Consider the following 18,664-nt stretch of genomic DNA (forward strand, 5'->3'; position numbering starts at 1 on the left):
AAAAAATATGATACAGGTCTCAATGCCCAGGTACGCTGAAAAATGAGGAGGGAAGGAAAATATCCTCTTCCTGGCACCACAGTGTGGAAACTCCAGAAAGGAACCCACAGTTCTGCAGATTTTTTCAAATGGACACTGAAGAACAGGACACTGAAAATTTAAACTGTGGAACAGATCTTTTGTTACAAATTTCTTAAGAAGTGCAGCAACCACAATGAAGGGTGGCATGTAAGGCCAAGAAAAATGTCACAAGGACACAAAAATACCCAGACCCACTGATCAGTGTACTTTAGGTGTATTTTTTATTTACAAAGTGGAGATGTCTAATCAGTTATAAGGTTAGACACCTGATAATTCAGCTTTTTTTTTGTAAAAGTATATAAATATATACATGAAACTCTACCAAGTAAACATTATTAACTGTGATACTTACATAAACATTCACTACTATCCTTATGCTAACAGGCATCTCTTAAAGCTTAAATGCTGATTTCAAGATACCCTCTATAAAATAGCTGTAGCTGTACTAAAAGAGCAAATTTTCTGTGCCATAAACAAGCTTTTAAAAGAGCCCTACAAAATGTCTTTGTAATGAAGTTTGCCAGGATAAAAATACTGCTTCATCCCTCCCACTCCCCCACCTCGTAAGAAACAAATACCCCAAAACAGTTACAGAACTGCAGAAAGTATTATAAGATTAATTTTTTCTTTTTTTTTTAATTAAAATATTTTTATTTCAGTATTTTATCACATATTAAGGAAGCTGCAAAAAATGCAGCTTTATTAAATACTATTTACTGTTATACAAAAATCTCACAATATGTGTCCATGGGGCTGAAGACATTAGTGGTATTGTATGAGCTATCCCTTTTCCTTATAACTATATACCTTATTTGGAATGATGGAGAGACCTTATAGAAGAGACATTTGAGAGCAACTGAAGAAAGGGACTGGAAAACTATTGGCAGAATTAAAACAAACATGTGAGAGCCTCTAGACCTCATCGCTTCCTTATATTAAAAGCACTTCTGCTTCAGTACTTTATTTGCCTTTCTGTTCTTCATGTTGGAGATGATTCAGGACATAAAGGACAACTTGATAGCAGAAAATGTACTGATCCTGTAAAGGAAAGGAAATCAGAGAACATGTGAAAAATGCTTGCACCACCTAAGCAATTCACTCTCACCTGCACTTCACAGGTGCACAGCACTTGATTTCAATACTATTTCTACAGTTAAATAAAAAACCCTCCACAAAACAAAAAACTCACAGTGGAGAAATATGCAACTTCAGCTTAAAACAAACACAAGCACTCCCCTGCCACTAAAGATATACTTTTATATGGGACATTTATCCTCCTTTCACACCAAAACCACCTCAATCAGAGTAAGTACTTTACGTAAGTAGAAATGAAGACAGCAAGTGAATTTCAAGGTCTTGTATCGATGCTAACTAATACAGAACTCAGATGACAGTGCAACTTCTTATCTTAATCTCAGTGATACAGGTGTGGAATCTAATACATGCTTTGGGGTGCGAGGGGCTGATAGTTTTGTGGTTTGGTTTTATATCTTTTTTTTAGGAACTATGATTTGACAATTTCTTCACATTCAAAGAAGAAGTGCAGATTTTAACAAGACCTTGTGATGTCCATCTCTAAGGTAAAGTTAGTTAGCTCTAGATCTAGATTATTCTTAAAACATTCATTTAATTTCTGGTTGAGTATGTCCCCAAAGGAGATTTCAAGACATCTCTGGTAGTATCAGTGATTCACAGCAGCCTTCTCATGTACACCTGGGGAAGCCTCTCACCTCTGTCTGAACCATCCCATGTCTCTGCAGACGCATCGTGCGCACCAGGTCTGAGATGTCGAACTACCAAAGCAAACAGCAATTTAAACATTCAAAAGAGACATACGTGCAAACAACCCCAACATCAAACCAAGGAATCCAACTAGGTACATTAGTAGTCAAACAAGTAACAATTCACCATAGCCTATGCATGTCTGGTGGGTAACCAGCACGTGCCGGCCCTGGGCAATATGGATGTGGCCCTTCTACACCAGACACCTTTCTCTTGTTTTCTTTTGCTGTGCACAGGCTCTCTTGCTTACTCTTATTGGGAACTGAGTGTGCGGAAAATAGAGCCCCTTGGTCCAACCTAACAAAACGCTTTTTATTTCCCCAGGTCTATAAAGTTCTAGACATTTAGCGGGTGCTGAGAAACCCTGCTGAGCTAAGCATGACTTAGTTAATCTTCTCTACAAATTCACAAAAAGATTTGCTACACCAGGCCACTGAAGGACATAAACGTAAGGAAGCTAGCACCCTCCTGTGGATCCCCCCTAGAAAGCATATCCCTGGTTATGTTGAAAAAGGTAATTTTGTAATATAATTTAGGGGAGACCTCATCGCCCTCTACAACTACCTGAAAGGAGGTTGCAGAAAGCTGGGGATGAGCCTCTTTAACCAAGCAATAAGTGATAGGACAAGAGGTAATGGCCTCAAGCTGCACCAGGGAAGGTTTAGACTAGATATTAGGAAGTATTTCTTTCCAGAACAGGTTGTTGGGTGTTGGAATGGGCTGCCCAGGGCAGGGGTGGAGTCCCCATCCCTGGAGGTGTTTAAGAGTAGGGTCGACATAGCGCTGAGGGATCTGGTGTAGTTGGGAACTGTCAGTGCTAGGTTAACGGTGGGACTTGATGATCTTCAAGGTCCCTTCCAACCTAGATGATTCTGTGATAAATAAATTTTAATATAAATAAATCTCCAGCAGAGATGTTTGTACACTGAGTTTTTGATTCAGTGGCCTAAACAGATACTCTGGTTGGCTTCTAGCTGCCCTCCAACAGTTCATGGATCTCTGACCAACCAAGTGCCACAACTCTCAACCCTAACGCCTTTTAACATGATAGTTGTTTATCCAGCCAGGTAAGGCAGGTGTTTTAACTTCTCCTTCAATTGCCCAAGTCATCATGGCAACACACTCTTGTTCCCAAGCCATATGCCAGAGGTCTGCTGCCTTGTAACACACCCTAGAACATCTCAAGCGGCATCTAATGATGTTGAATTGCTGAGGTGTCAACAAATGTAACAAGACTCCCTGAGCTAGCTCAAGAACCCGTGGATGTTAGAGCTCTCCCCACCTCTGGGATCATCAACAAAAAAACATTTCACAGGTACTGCTGTTTTACACCCTGATTTATGTTACATTAAGACATGGCCAGCATGCTACTCTCAAAAGCATGGCATATTCTTTAAACAATTTAATAGACCCAGTGGAACACACTTCCTGCAAGTCAAAAAGCACAGCTTAGCCCATCCTCTGGGGTACTCACATCGAGGTCTCTGCTGATTAACCCTAAAACAACATCTATACAAATAAGGGTCCCGGATCGTCCAATGCCCGCACTGCAGTGAGTTATGATGGGTCCCGATTTGTGGACATGCCGCATGTAGGAGATAAAAGTAAGCAGGTCGTCTGGTTGAGAAGGGGTGTCATGGTCAGGCCAGGCGATGAAATTCAGATGGGAAATGTGTCGTACTTCACCTGTCTGGGGTTTAAAAACAACAACAAAATGTAACACATGGGAAGAATAAAAAGACAAAATGTAAATTACCAAAGGAAACAGTCTGAGAAGAGAGGGATTTGCCCAATAAAACAAAGAGAAACAATGAGCTAAACTGAAAATAACTACAAAGTAACTGAGTAGTATAAGGTTCACTGTGCAGACTGAGCTGATCAGACTGAGGAAGGAAGCAGCTAGACTGAATTATTAGTGAATTTCATATCCCTACATATGTTTCTGTGGCCAAAGGCACCTAGGGAGCCAAAATTTAGAGTCTCATTAGCATAATCTCCTGGCCTAACTGCCTTCTCCTATAAAGGTCAGAGTAGCACAAGCTGCAAAGAAGAAGAGTTGCCCAGTAATGATCACTGGGCAAAGAGGTTAACTGGGTAACTGAGGCACCACCCCAGGTTACTTCTTGATGTAGACACTGCAATTGAAAGCAGGCAAGCCAGAAGTATGAGGATAAAAATGCTAACACTCAGAAAAAAAAAATTTTCCGCACGGAGAATTAGATTCACTTACCTGAATCTCTTCGAGCTCCAGCACTCTAATGATAAATCCCTTCAACTGCTGGAGTCTTACAAGAGCAAGCCGTAGTCTATCATTTATCATGGTGGTTTTATTGAGTACATCTGGCCAGTAACGCTGGCATTTTATCTTTTCTCCTTCAACCTCCTGAGTCATCATGGCAATCACAGTACAGTTTTGCTCCCAAACCATTTGCCAGAAATCTGCTACAGTAGTGGGAAGAGGTCCTTGACATGCAATGTAAACGAACTCTTCATTCCCCACTGGCATGCGAATGAAGCTGGCGTTGATGTATCCACCTTCAATCCCAAGAGGTACCCTAGTGGCGTCATCTGCAATCCCCACACAACAAAAATACCACAGTGTTATGCATGTACATAATTAGACCATCACACAATAGAGACGCTGAGCCTTACGCACTCACATAGTACTTATTTCCACAAATGCTTCCAGATCTTATTTAAAAAAAAAAAAAACACCACACCAACAAATCACTACAATACTTGCTTTAGGATACTAATCAGTACTCTTTGAATAAACAAAAAGATGGCAAGGGGAGAAATCTAAATCAGCAGACATAGGATACGCAATTTGAACTGCAGAACCTCTGAAACTGTGGTTGAACATTTCTCACTCAACTAACCTTTGCCAGTTCTCACTTCTCCACACATCTCCCACCTAACGAACAGAATTTTGTTGCAGGAAATTTACTGACAATACTATAAATGTCTGTTTTTCCAATTCTACATGGGTAAAAGTGGAAAAATCTTGTCTGGCTCCATATGTATATCTCATTTAAGACACAGGATCTCCTGTAACAACTGAAGAATCTGTGAACACCCATCCCCACCTACTACAGCAGTCTACTGTTCACCGTTCTTGAACTGCTTTATAAATGCTTGCTTTAAATGTGTAGAAAGTGAGTGGCAGTTTTATTTTTTTCCCTACTCAGTAGCAGAACTAGGACTGGGACTCAAACCATTCCAGTTCTGATCCAATTCACGCGACCATACAGGTGGTGACAAAGCATCAACAATGAACTTCAGATTAGTGAGGACTTACAAGGAAGTATGTTTTTATATCTGTTCTTTTTCCTATTCTCCTTTGCTTGTCCAATCAAACACTGATCCAAAGGTTTTAACTCCTGAAGATTCTGTAAAGAAGCAATTACTTGAGCATTAGAAAGCACTGAATGGTAACAAGTGTTAAGAGTAGTTATGTAACCAAGTCTTTAACAGACAGAATGATTAAAAAAATATAAAATCCTAATACAGATATGCAAAATAATTCAGTCACAAGAAGGAATCTAATTTCACGTATCTAAGAAAATGAAACAAAATAAAAAAACTATATCCAGTAAATATTTTATCTCATTCTCCAAAAAAAGAGATCGTGTAACATGGTTGACTTAAGATTTTGGAAAGGCTGTTTTCACGTTCTGCAGCTAGATTTCACAGCCTTTATTCACCTTATCTATGTCTGTTAACATCATATTCACCTGGTAATTTACCAGAAGTAAGAATGATGTAAACACACTTTTGAACTCAATTCCCATTTCAAACTAATCTTATCTCTCAGCAGCTAGCACAGAGAAGTGGATGGGGAGAGAAGGGAGAGAAGTCCTTGGTAAAAGAAATTTTTTCATCCCTTTATAGAGCTGCGGTATTCTATTTCTAACCGTTTCATAGTAGAAAAAAGGACTTTAAAGGACAAATAGTTACTCACTTCAATCTCTTTAGAAGGGACTCCCTGTTCCAGCAATCCACGCAACATCCTGATCACTGACTTCAGTTTGGCTCCTGAGTACTTGCCTCCAGGGAGCACATTCACAGTAGGGAGTGCAGAGATCTCTTCATTTTTCACTAAAGGGAGATCTAGCAGAAGAACAAGACTGCTTCTCTTTATAAATAAATAAATGAATAGCTAAAACTAGGGGAACTTAAACTGTAGTGCAATGTTGGATTTCCTTGTTGCTGTTCACCACTGTATTATCTGTTTTCTCCAGAACACCTCCAAACACCAGAGAGAATACACAGATGTTCTCTCTGTCTGACAGGCAAAACCAAATTAACTGACAAAACCAGTATGATGCAAAATCAGCTTTGATGAATCCAGGAATGAAAGGAAGTATTTGCCAATAAATACACTGAAACAAACTTCAAATGCATTTTAAATTTAAGTTCTTCACACAGTATCCTACAAAACTGATGAACATACACAAGGAAGAATTCAGAACTCTTCACTTAAACATCACAGCCTGTGACATCATTTTTAGCACTTATGCTCAACATGTCTTTCGAGTGGTAATTGCAAGATGTGTTAAATAGACACATCTTTTTTTTTTTTTTCCAATAAAGCCTGCTTTCTGTCAGGCCTTCAGTGTGAAGCACAACAAAATAAATAAACCAAGAGTCTCTGGTATAACATTAAAAGTGTCCTAAATCTACTGGCTTAGCCTAAAAGTTTACATGGATTATCCTTTTTTCTTTTAATGAAAGCAGACAGAAGGCTGCTGTATGTGAATTTCAGGAACTGATGCTTCTAATGCTATCTCAAAAAGTAAAGACTAGATTCTGCCAAATGCATCAAATTGAGTAGTGTTCTACTCTGCCACACTGAGCAGCAGTGGAAGAATGAGAGTCAAGATAAAGAAAAAATATTGCCTAATTTGAGCATGAAATAGCCGACATATGAAGCACACAATATATTGATCTGATGACAGTCCAACATCTATATTGTTTCAGCTTTTGTCAGACAGATACTATGAAAGAAAGCATCTCAGCTGGTTTCAACTCTCCTACAGCTCCAGGCACAACGTTGCCAATACTCATTCCTATTAACTCCCACACGTTTATCACACAAAGCTGTAAAGATCCTTTCCAGTGGGTTGCCGAGCTGTTAGATTTCTCATTATACCTGTCATTACACCCTCAAAACACATCCAGGACATTTTAAAATTCACTTCTGACATTTCGTCTATTTAATACAATCCTCAGTTTTCCACTGATTATTTGTTAATGTTCTTGCCTTTATTTACATGTTCCTGGCTGACCGATTCAATCGGCAGTTCATCACTTCCCCACGTGATTTCATCTTCATCTCCTTGGCTCAAGGGAGGTTGTGGAAGAGATCTATCAGAGGACAAAGTATGGAAGTAAGAAAGAACACCTCGAAATAATCAACATATTTGCAAAGAGCCAGGAAGACATGAATCTAGTAATAACTATCACTGCCATTACTTTTCAAAGGCTAAGCAGTCAAATAACATCCAATAGCAGATTTGTACCATTCACATAATTTACTACCTATTCACTAGAATATCTATTTTCAATTGCAAGTTTTCTAGCTTTGTTCAAGATGGTGATAAATGTATTAAGTATTTCAGGTCATAATGTCGCAGCTTGTGCCAAGTCTCAACCCAAAACTTCCTACAAACTTAATCAAAACATAAAAAGAAGTATATACACTTTGACCGAAGCTTCACTTAGCCTAAGGACTGAAGTTATTTCACAAAGAAAAACGATCTTGTGAATTTCAAAAATTCAAGTTGGCTCAAAGGGACAGCTAGTAACTTGGCCAGGCATATCCTTAGTAAGTTTTTCATGTAAAAAAGAAAATAAGCCCCAAGCACCCAAATGGGAACAGATGGACCAGTGGAACTATATGTTTCTATGCTCTAAAAAACCTGTATGTTTCTATGCTCTAAGAAAAAAAAAAAAAAAAAAAAAATAGTTTCTATGCTCTAAAACCAGAAGTAGTAACATTAATGAAGCTTGTAAAGATTCAAACTGAAGACAGCACTGTTTGTTTTCTTCACGTGCAGGTACCAAATTGTTAGTACAATGCAAATTAAGTTATTTGGAGCCATCTGAACACAACCCAGCTACTTGTTATAAACACGTATCAAAGGAATAAATACAACTAGGACATAGTAAGCCACAAAGCTGACTAGTATTCAGGCAATTTATAACCTCTTAAATAAAAAGACCAGACAGAGAGCAATTCAACAAGACATTGCACAGATGTTTTACTGGGTTTGTTTTGGTTTGGGAGTGTTGGGTTTTTGTTTTGTTTTGTTTTACCCTCTATTATAACATACCCCTCTTCAGAGTTTCAGAATTCACAGGTTTGCTTTCTAGCAACACTAGAAAAGAAATCTTACCTTTCTGGCGTAGCTTTTACTTCACAATAGTCTTCACAACCATTTACATGTGTTGGCTAGTGGAAGAAATATTTCAAAATACATTAAAGGACATAGTTATAACACTCACCCACTGTAAATTTTAAACATTGAACAATTACATGGAACGTTTCTAAAGGGTACTAAGTTCAAAGCAGCACATAATGAAAGACTTTCCTCTTTTACACACCTCATTAACCCAAAATAACAGAGGACAAGAGCACTAAACACTCGGAAAGAGGGTCTACTGTAACAAGGCCAAAAAGCTATCTTAAAATCATTCCTGACTCACAGCAGCAGTAGAACCATCAAAATTTTCTCATTTGACTTCTTTTGTTTCTAATACTTAAAAACCCCTTTATAAGGCAAGCAAGTTTGACAGTGAAAACTTCTGCCTCCCGGCAAGCCACCATTCCTACACAGAACAGAACAGGGCTTTACCTCTGAATGACAGGTACTCCTATACACACCTTCCCCAACAGATGATGAAGACTCAGCAGAAAAGGTGGCATTTCAATCCTCCTTTCAAAAACTCTACAAAACCATTTATACCTATTAGGCCAGCTTTCAAGTTTCCACTGCCATAGTCAGAGAATTTTAGTTGCAGATCTCCTAGCATGCACTGACACAGAGCCAGACTCCTGATTTGACCCTCAGCTCTACTAACTGGACAGAAAGCTGCAACAGCCAGGATGTGCTGGATAGAATGGTGCTGATTTGAAATATGAGACAGAACCTGGGCATCTAGTGACTGATGTAAACCAGGACATGCAATAACATAGGGTAAACCACATGCAGAAGTTATTCAAGTTAATGAATATACCCTAGCAAAAAGGAGAAGAAAATGAAATCTCAAATTTACATTTTGGACAGTTAAGTCTACACAGCATTCATTGTGACTGCTTCCCTTCTCTGAGCAGGAAATCACAGAAATCTTTTAGATTAAATGCCTGAAATAACACTAACAAGATAGCTTATTATCACCCTTTTTGAAAAAAGCTGTTGTGCTTTATAGGAGAAACAGTAAAATAGCTCTATGCTTTGTTCTCTCATATAGTTAATTTGTGAAAGAATAATCATACACTATTAAAAAAATAAGTGTTTGTACACCATTTACAGTTACTACTGACAAAGATGTTTTCATTTACAAGACATGTAAAGTTATCTCCACAAGTTCTATGCCAATAAGGAAAATAATAAATTGAAAGAGTGTCTGAGAAAACAAAATCAGCAGACAAATGTCTGCCAGCTTCTTGCCATCCCACCTCTGAAAAATCTTCAGGTAAAGATGACCCATCACAATCTGTGTCTTCAGACTTATCTTCCGTCAGTTTTCCATTCATCTCTACTGGAACAAGAAAATCAGGAGCTACAGCATAAACACACCAAAAGATGCCCAGGAGTCACCTCACAGATGTGAATCTGTTATGCCTGTCTGGCACTACACAGGGAATACAGGTGCTAAAATAACCAAGAAACATATTTTAAGTCCCTTTGCTACCAGTGTGTTGGAAAAGAGGTCTTACTGTATAGAACAATCAGACTTCAGGCTTCTTTAACTGGAACAGCTGTCACTACACGTGAGGTTGTTTGCACAGCTAACAGAGTATCTGTGCCACAGCACAATGGATGGACGGGCTAGCACTTAGTAAGTTATCAGAGTCCCATGTCAATAATGTTTCTGCAATTCAGTTACATTTAGACCAGCAGAAGGTCTAAACTAGGACTCTACTTGCTCTTTTTATTAACAAGACCTAGTTAAGGTGCGCCAAATAAAATCTGACTTGTATGTGTCTGCTACGGTATTTCCTTGCTGTCGTATCTTATGGATTCAATTAATCTTCAGTTGCATAGCTGCTAGCTACAAGAAACTGGAAGTAGCGGAGCTCCAGTGATATTCCTCAGCTGAGGTCCTGGCACAGCCAGGAGAAACAGTAAAATAACTCTATGCTTTGTTCTCTTAGATAGCTAATTTGTGATAGAATAATCATACACTATTCAAAAAATAAATGTTTGCACCCCATTTACAGATACTACTGACAAAGGTGTTTTCATTTACAAGACATGTAAAGTTATTTCCACAAGTTCTACGCCGTAAGAAAAATAATAAATTGAAAGAGTGTCTGGCACATCCAGAACCTCAGTGTTCCCTGATTTCTAATGTAATGACCAACGACAATAACCCAATGAACTTGAAGAAGAGCAGCAATGGAGTTGAAATAATTATAATTTTGGAAGTTATATCTTGAGTTCTCGAATGAACCTCTACAGGAGCAGCAAGCATCTTGCTTGACCTTTTGAAGCATACATACAGAGTGTGACACCACAAAGGAACTACAAATCCTATGCCAAATTCCAGTTAGTAACAAATGGAGCTGAGAAGATGGAATGAAGGAAAAGAAAGGTGTACAGACAAAAGCAGGTACTGAAAAAGATAGTTTTTCTAGGAGAGATGAAGCGGGTTGGCAAATTGTTTGGTTTTGAGAGATCTCAACCCATTTCCAAGTTGTGCAATCTTCAATCAATGAAACGTTGAAACACTTCAGCATTTCAACATGACTGTACCTGCAGAACCAGGTACCTAAACAACATGAATTCCACTTGAGACAACTCCAGAATGGGATTCACTTTCCCAGATTACTTAAAGCAAAACCCAGATTTATCAAACCAGAACTTGACTTATTAAGTTGCATCTGAAGTTCACTGGAATCAGCAACTGTGTTCTACTTGGGAAACTTTCAGTTCACACATCAATTCAGTGTCAACCCTCCTCTCTCTTGTCTTGCCAAATCAATTGCTTGCTTGGCACCTTGTTTCAAGAAGTATTTTGCTGTTAATTATATGCTTTTTTAGTGGCTCATGTTACCTGGCAGGTGATCTTCTGATGCAGCTTTCTTGAGATGTAGAAGACTCTGAGCCTCTGAAGTTGTGTTATTACTATTTAAAAGGTTCTGGGCTTCCTCATCTACAACATCCAACAGATACTGGACGACTTCATTGTGATCATCATCATCATAATACTCATCATCTGGGACCTCTGTTTCTAAAGAGAAATAGTATAAAATGACAAGTTTTCCCAATATAGGATGTTGTGGGGGAAAAAAATTGAAGGGCCAGATGCCATGGCATTATTTCTAGCTGTTATCATGGCTTTCCTTCATTTCACTCTAACACAAAATCCAGTTTCCATAAATCTACTTCCAACATCAACTAATTCCTCTAAAGCAGAGCACATGACTTGCAGATGATCTTCTAAAATTGATTGCCAGCCTAACATTGACTTATTTCAGTCTATTCAACAATGCCTTGATTCTCTTGTACACTAAAAACTGAATAATGCTATCCCCCATCTCACCTCTTCTTACCTGATGTGTCACTGTGTTTAGAAAAATCTGACATCTTATTGGTAAAGCCAAGGGAAGGTGCATCTCCTGATCCTGAGAGATTCATTAGGCCTTCTGTGTGATGGATATTGTTTTCTGTATTTGTCTGAGAAGGTCCTAGGATGCTATTGCCATTTATCTAAGAAAGTGAAGTACAGTAAAAATTAATTCTTGAAGAGTCTGTCAGTTTGTTGAAGCAGCAAGCAACCCTTAAGAAGCTCAGCCCTCTACTTCGCAACAAATAAAACCTCCTATTCATCTGTATTCTCATATGGGATAGTTGGGTGATTGGTGGACAGCTTTTAAGTGTGTTAGAAGTTTCACTTGAAAAGAGCAAATAAACAAATTTTAAAGCAACTAGGAAAAAATAAAATAAAATAAAAAAAAAAAAATCACACGGTGATGAAGAAGCAACCACAAGAGAACACATAGTAATATTTAACAGATTATAACCTTCAATACCTTTGGTCACACAACACACCATTTCTCAGAAAAAACAAAGGGGGGAAAAAGAAAGAAAACCATCTAGTAAATGTAACATGCAAGCATCTGCAGAAACTGTAAACAGAATGGACTTTTCTGGATCATAGCCTTGCATCCTTCTCATATAACCATTTGTCTTTCAATAAATCAGCCCCAAAGAGAAGACCAATTAAAACAACTTACATATTTATTACAATCACTGCTTATTCACATCAACTGACAATAGAAGGTTTGCATACTTTCATTAATGGATTGTTTGATTTATTTATTTAAAAAAAAATGTGTGTAAAGTAGATCCTTTGGTTAATAATAATAGGCACAATAAAGGAATATTTACCTTGGGCTCATAAGCATCAGTTGTCTTTTCTGTTTTATCACAGGGATCACCACAGCCTAAACAAAAATGGGAAAAAACCAACTTCACAGCAACTTTTTCATAGAAATTAAACTAGCCCCCATCAACTATTTTTATAAAAAAACCAAGGTATTTAGTATTATTTTATGAAATGAATAACATTTCTGCCCATGTTTCTGCCTGCCTGATGACTGGGCATTGCCAAACTTCCATCTGATGGACTATACTTTAAAATGGCTTTTAGAATGTTGCGTTCAATGGGATCAGAAAGCATGAATGCTAATACAAGAGAAATGTGGATAAATAGCTTAACAACATACAGAGGAAACATGCACCATTGGGAAATAGGGCATGATTCCCTTTCCCCATCATCTGACATCTGAGTCATTGTTCAAAGGTACCTTTCCCTTCTTGGTAAAGAAAAGAGTGATACCATGCCTATCCTAGACATCTTATTACTAGTATAATAAATGAGACATAGTGGAACCAGTAGATGCTATATACCTAGCTAATAGTGAAGTTCTGGATTTTCAAATACATTTACACTTTTACAAACGAAGAAACTTGTAGATGATAAGTGAAGGCTAAGGGTAACCTTATATCTTGTCATGAATCTATGTATGACAAGTCATCTACAGGAAGGGAGTTTTATGTGGGGACTTCCAAGATTTGGTTACAGGGCTTGTTCCTAATGAATACCTTGACTAAGTTTTTTGAAACAAAATGAGTAGCATATTTGGAAAAGATGCGAGAAACACTAAACTGTAAGAGCTGCAATAATTTCAGAAGGCAAGAACAATACTCAGTCTAAATATTAAAGGAAGTGTGAAAAACAAGACTATGATGAATCGAAAGAAATGTGAAGTACCAAATGTCAAAGAAAAAAGCAAATGCTTAACATGGTAAATAACTGTATAAATAGTTACTCTGCGCAGAAGCAAATATAGGTGGTAAAGGATCCTGAATCTAAGTGAGTGAACAAGGACTATTTAGCAAAAAGGAAGTTAATCTCACTTGGGATGTATTAACAGGAATGTTGTCTACACAAACCTGGAAATAATTCTTCCTCTCTGCTTGGCACTGGTGTGCCTCACCCAACGCCGTGCACTGTGAGATGTAAACTAACTGGAGGGGAGCAATAAAATTGATTTAGGCTCCTTTGGTCTTGTAAAAGAGAAAACCAATGGGAGACCTGAAGCCCTTTCAAATGTAACAAATTAGTATTTTTATGTCTGGTCAGAGGAAGCAACAACATTATTATTATTAATAACAATTATGATGATGATAATAGGGTTTTTTTTTTTTTTAGGCTTGATAAAATTAGAGAGAATTTCTAAACTACAAGAGAAATGGGATCATGAAGAGACTATTGTTGAATCTCTTTTCATGGAGATTTTAAAAGAAAGATTGAGTGAACACCTGCTGCAGCTGATCTCAGTAAGTGGAGTCCTAGTGCAGCCACTGGACTAGGATGGTATCTTAAGGCCCATATCAGTTTCTTCATTTTTATAAACATGTGCACTTTACTTGCAAAAAGTAAGCCAGTAAATCTTACCATTAGTTTTCATTGGCCATAGATTTGAGCTACTGGGGCTCTTGGATTTTGGAAGCACTGCATGACCATCTCTATGAAAAAAAAAGTTTACAAAATTTTTATTAAAAAAATATAAATCATGGTAATTATCAGATATTGATGTAAGTATGTACTATCAGTAAAACTGCTAATCGTGCTTTCTATTACAACAGTTTCAGAATACTTAAAATATTGAATGAGAGAGATTAAGCACTGGTATTTAGGTTAGTGCCTACTTCAGGGAGCACTGAAGAGTTTGTTAGAACTGGATTTTCCTTCTAGATTTCACAAAAAGATTCAACCTTGCAGCCTCAGGACTTTGTAACTCCTTCCCCTTCTGGGATAAAACAGAGCGGGAAGGAGAAAGGGAGAGAGGAAGCAAAGAATGGCAAGCACGGCTGGAAGACTTCAGAAATGAAGTAAATGTTTCAGTCCCAGGAAATACTACAACAGAGCAATCTGGAGAGTTTTTTTAGACTGCTGTACGGCTATAAAACAAGCAGCAGGGATCAGTGAAAATACAGTGGCGCATGAGGATCTGTGCCATAGGGTTTTAATATTCACCAGTGTGCTGGGACTTCCACATGACAGCAGAACTATGTAAGCATGAAACATTTGATCTCTTTTTTGTGATTACAGAACCCTCAGTAACAGTTTTAAGAAAAAGGAGTAATTGTATTTAAATAACCTTTGTTATATTTTGAAAGTGATACCTTGAATACCTGCACTTCATAGCTGGACACAGCCTTGTCTTCCCAACAAACGCAAAGCACAGTAAGTACTAAGCACCCTTCTGCTCCACTGAAGCACAAAAACTGTGAATATACAGACCCTTTTTGTGGCATCAGTCCTCAATAACATGCCACCTAGTACCACTCTGGTGAATTAGGTGTCACACCAGGAACATATTTTACCTATATACTCATACAATCACATGAGAAAAACAAAAGGTACAGGGAAGCATTTGCTTCCAGAACATACCTGGTCACTTTGAGCACCACTTTAGGAAGATACGTTTCCAGCATTCTTTTGGCTTCTTTCAGAGTCATTCCCTGTGTGCTTACTCCATTAATATAATGGATAATATCCAGAGCATGGAGACTCTCCTCTCTGGCAGCAACAGATCTGGGGAGAATGTCACTAATATACACAACTTGGTAAAGGCTGTCATGACCTCCTGATAACAACAAACCTTTGCAGGAAAAAGGGAGAAAGGGGGGGGGGAATAAAAAAAAATCAGGTTTGTTCTTTGTAACAGAAGGGAATAATTTTGCTTTAGAGCAAAAAGCACTATACTTCTGTGTTACCTAGCTCCTCCTTATGGCACGTTAGTGTAATATCAGGCAGTAAATGAGGCAACACTGGCATCTTGGGTAACTCCAAAACACGTCCCAGCACTAATCTGACAGTCTTCGGGGCAGCACGGAGAAAGTTTACTGCATCGGTATGGCTCATATTAGTGACATCAATGTCGTTAACCTGTAAAAATCAAAGCAACAGAGATCTCCTTGTTAGGTTCCAAGTAAAACAGTTAGCATTACTTTGGAAACATTTATTACTATTGTTGACATTTGCAGTAAAGACAAAACAATAGATGCTTTATTGACAACAGTTGCAGTTCATCATACTTATGGAAAGAGACAGAACACATTAATGTAAATGAACTTTTGCAAGTGAAGAAACAAGTTTACAGTCCAAATGTCAACATATTACACATTCTGAAGATGTATATTATTTTACTGTTCCTATTTAAAAAATTGGAAGGCTGTAACTGCATAGGCCAACATCTGAAAGTCTGATTCACAGTCAAATCCAATCTGACTTATATTTGCCTAATTTTATTAAGGTTTAATAGTATTCAGCAGTGCTTCAGTGTCCTGATCTAGCAGTGACTCGCACACGTGCTCTGTGTTACGCACTTTGTCACTACTGCTCACAGTGCCTGTAAGCCTAAATGCAAGTTTTCAGTCAGTCAGAAACCAATACTATAAAGGGATAGGATGCCATTCAGAGTGACCTGGACATGCTCCAGAAATAGGCACACATGAACCTCATGAGGTTCAACAAGGTCAAGTGCAAGGTCCTGCACCTGGGTCAGGGCAACCCCTGGTACCAATACAGGCTGGAGGATGAAGGGATTGAGAGCAGCCCTGTGGAGGACTTGGGGGAAACTGGTAGATGAAAAGCTGGACATGAGCCGACAACGTGTGCTCACAGCCCAGAAAACCAACTGCACCCTGGGCTGCAACAGAAGCATGACCAGTAGGTCAACGGAGGTGATTCTCCCCCTCTACTCTGCTCTCCTGAGACCCCACCTGCAGTGCTGTGTCCAGCTCTGGAGTCCTCAGCACGGGAAAGACATGGACCTGTTGCAGCAGGTTCAGAGGAGGCCACAAAATGACTGGGGGCTGGAACACCTCCCTTATGAGGACAGGCTGAGAGACTGGGGGTGTTCACCCTAGAGAAGGCTCCAGGGAGACCTTAGAGCAGCCTCCCAGTACTTCAAGGGGGCTTATAAGAGAGATGGGGACAAACTTTTTAGCAGAGCCTGTTGCAATAGAACAAGGGTTAATGGTTTTAAACTAAAATTAGGGTAGATTCAGACCAGATATAAGGAAGAAATTGTTTACGATGAGGGTGGTGAAACACTGGCACAGGTTGCCCAGAGAGGTGGTAGATGCCCCATCCCTGGAAACATTCAAGGTCAGGCTGGATGGAGCTCTGAGCAACTTGGTCTGGGTGAAGATGTCCCTGCATGGCCTTTAAAGGTCCCTTCCAACCCAAACTATTTCACAATTCTATGATGAACATCTGTACTACATGATACATACTTGGCAAACTTTTAGAGCAAATCCCCTAAACATATTTCCTAACAATATGCTAGCCATAGATGTATTTGACCAACAATCCCTCCACGTATCTGAGCAACCATCTCACTTAATGAATGCTTTTCTCTTTAAGCCATTTTTTGCCATCATGAATAGTGGTTGCACACATGCCTAGCTGTGGGATGTACCACAACTCCCCTCAGCAATCTTCTGACATGTTTTCATACTTGTACTTCTTTTGTCTAAGTGCTATCCAATTATGCCTCTCAGAAGGTGCATGCCTTTGCTCCTTAACCACATTTACTCTGGCCCACAACAGAGTTTGGTTTTTCTCTTTCGGACTCCAAGTTGTCCTTTTCATGCAATATCTGTATCTGAAAACATTAATTGTCTCACTTTTATCAGTCGGTCTCCAGGTCGTAGTCTCCCATCACTTTTGGCAGGATCCTGAACAATGTCATGAATGTAGCAGCCAATGTTATCATTACCTTTGGTCACTGTAAAGCCCAGACTACCCTTTTCTGACTTTGTCATAGTGACTCGGAGCTCTACTTCCTAAGGGAAGAAAATAGCACTTTACAACACAGACAAACAGAAGCTATTTGAATGCTTTACTGAATTGAAGACAGTTAGAAATGGGCAACTGATTTACCTATTGGTCTAAGGGGACCGCAAGCCTAGACAGTACCAAGACATTTGCCAAAGGCATGATCTAAACAAAACTGTGAAGGCACATGCCAAAACCGACACCTTATACTGCCCTCAACTAGCTGCCATATATTAAAAAAGCTCTGTATTTTTCAAATAAGACAACACATCAGGATTTATTCAACTGAAGAAAGTAGGTGACTGTATTTTCCTACAATGAGATACAATACCATAGTTTATCTCAGAACTCAACATGGACATGTTTTGCCTATTTTAATTTGCATGAATTTTGATTTGAAAAATCCAGATCTGCCTCATTTGCATAGAACTCACAGAGCACCAGGAAGGTTTGAGAAAACCTTCTGAAGAATGGACTAAGAAAACGACAGTTTGTTTTTTCTCAAAATGGAGTATGGGCTAGAACAGCTTTGTAACCTGAAAGGCCCTCACAACTGAGACTCAGCAAGGCTCAATTTTAATTTTTTTTTTCCATCTGTGAATAGATTACGTGAGGATATGGAAACAAAAGTCCCTTTTGATACAACACATCTCTGGGGTGACAAGAAGCTATCTCAAAAACATGCTGCATTTGCAGGAGAGCAGAAAGTCTTTGGGATTCAAAAACAGGGTCTCCTGATGTCCCTGCTGCCCTGATTTATCCTCCGATCTCTGTACAACCACACAGAAACCTAACAGGGCAGAAGCAAGGTATCTGCCATTCAAACTTCAACTGAGTGTGTGGTTTAGAGGTAGGTAAATATTTAATGACAAGTTTTCCAGCCTGAAATGACACACAAAATAGACATATACATAACTACCTATGTACACGTGGATGGCTCCACATTCACAGAGGGAAACATATCAACTCCTCAACAGTCCAGGCAGAAAATGCCTGCAGACATTTGTACGAGCAGCTCACTGGTTACGAATGGCATGTTCACGTGTGCCATTTATACGGCACATGTCCAGGTTAGTGCAAATATAACGTACAGCTACTCCATTTATAAATTAATAGGCCTAACTTCTACCCAGTCACTCCAAATATCATGGCTAAAACGACTCCCAGCTGGCCACAGCAGTGGGTGTCTTCATGCTACTGAAAGACAGAAATAGTA

The 18,664-nt window shown here is 38.8% G+C and overlaps 1 protein-coding gene across 11 annotated transcripts in view; it reads right to left on the reverse strand.

The window, feature by feature from the left end:
• Positions 1-279: 279 nt before the first annotated feature.
• Positions 280-18,664, reverse strand: part of PTPN13 (protein tyrosine phosphatase non-receptor type 13) — a 131,569-nt gene continuing 113,184 nt past the window's right edge. For 5 of the 11 annotated variants that reach the window (XM_074867531.1, XM_074867535.1, XM_074867530.1 and 2 more), the window contains 16 exons: positions 17,298-17,456; positions 15,381-15,552; positions 15,055-15,265; positions 14,056-14,126; positions 12,483-12,538; positions 11,645-11,801; positions 11,146-11,322; positions 9,545-9,648; positions 8,262-8,317; positions 7,127-7,230; positions 5,825-5,973; positions 5,162-5,252; positions 4,094-4,431; positions 3,338-3,553; positions 1,812-1,874; positions 280-1,119 (listed from right to left, as the gene is read on the reverse strand). In XM_074867531.1, coding sequence (XP_074723632.1) covers positions 1,042-1,119; positions 1,812-1,874; positions 3,338-3,553; positions 4,094-4,431; positions 5,162-5,252; positions 5,825-5,973; positions 7,127-7,230; positions 8,262-8,317; positions 9,545-9,648; positions 11,146-11,322; positions 11,645-11,801; positions 12,483-12,538; positions 14,056-14,126; positions 15,055-15,265; positions 15,381-15,552; positions 17,298-17,456 — 2,202 coding nt within the window. In that variant the 3' untranslated portion in view covers positions 280-1,041. Of the gene's footprint in view, positions 1,120-1,811; positions 1,875-3,337; positions 3,554-4,093; positions 4,432-5,161; positions 5,253-5,824; positions 5,991-7,126; positions 7,231-8,261; positions 8,318-9,544; positions 9,649-11,145; positions 11,323-11,644; positions 11,802-12,482; positions 12,539-14,055; positions 14,127-15,054; positions 15,266-15,380; positions 15,553-17,297; positions 17,457-18,664 lie in introns of those variants that run through there. The other 6 variants (XM_074867536.1, XM_074867539.1, XM_074867537.1 and 3 more) reach the window with 5 other exon arrangements.

The sequence above is a fragment of the Strix uralensis genome, chromosome 4, assembly GCF_047716275.1.
Source record: "Strix uralensis isolate ZFMK-TIS-50842 chromosome 4, bStrUra1, whole genome shotgun sequence".
Taxonomy (NCBI): Eukaryota; Metazoa; Chordata; class Aves; order Strigiformes; family Strigidae; genus Strix; species Strix uralensis.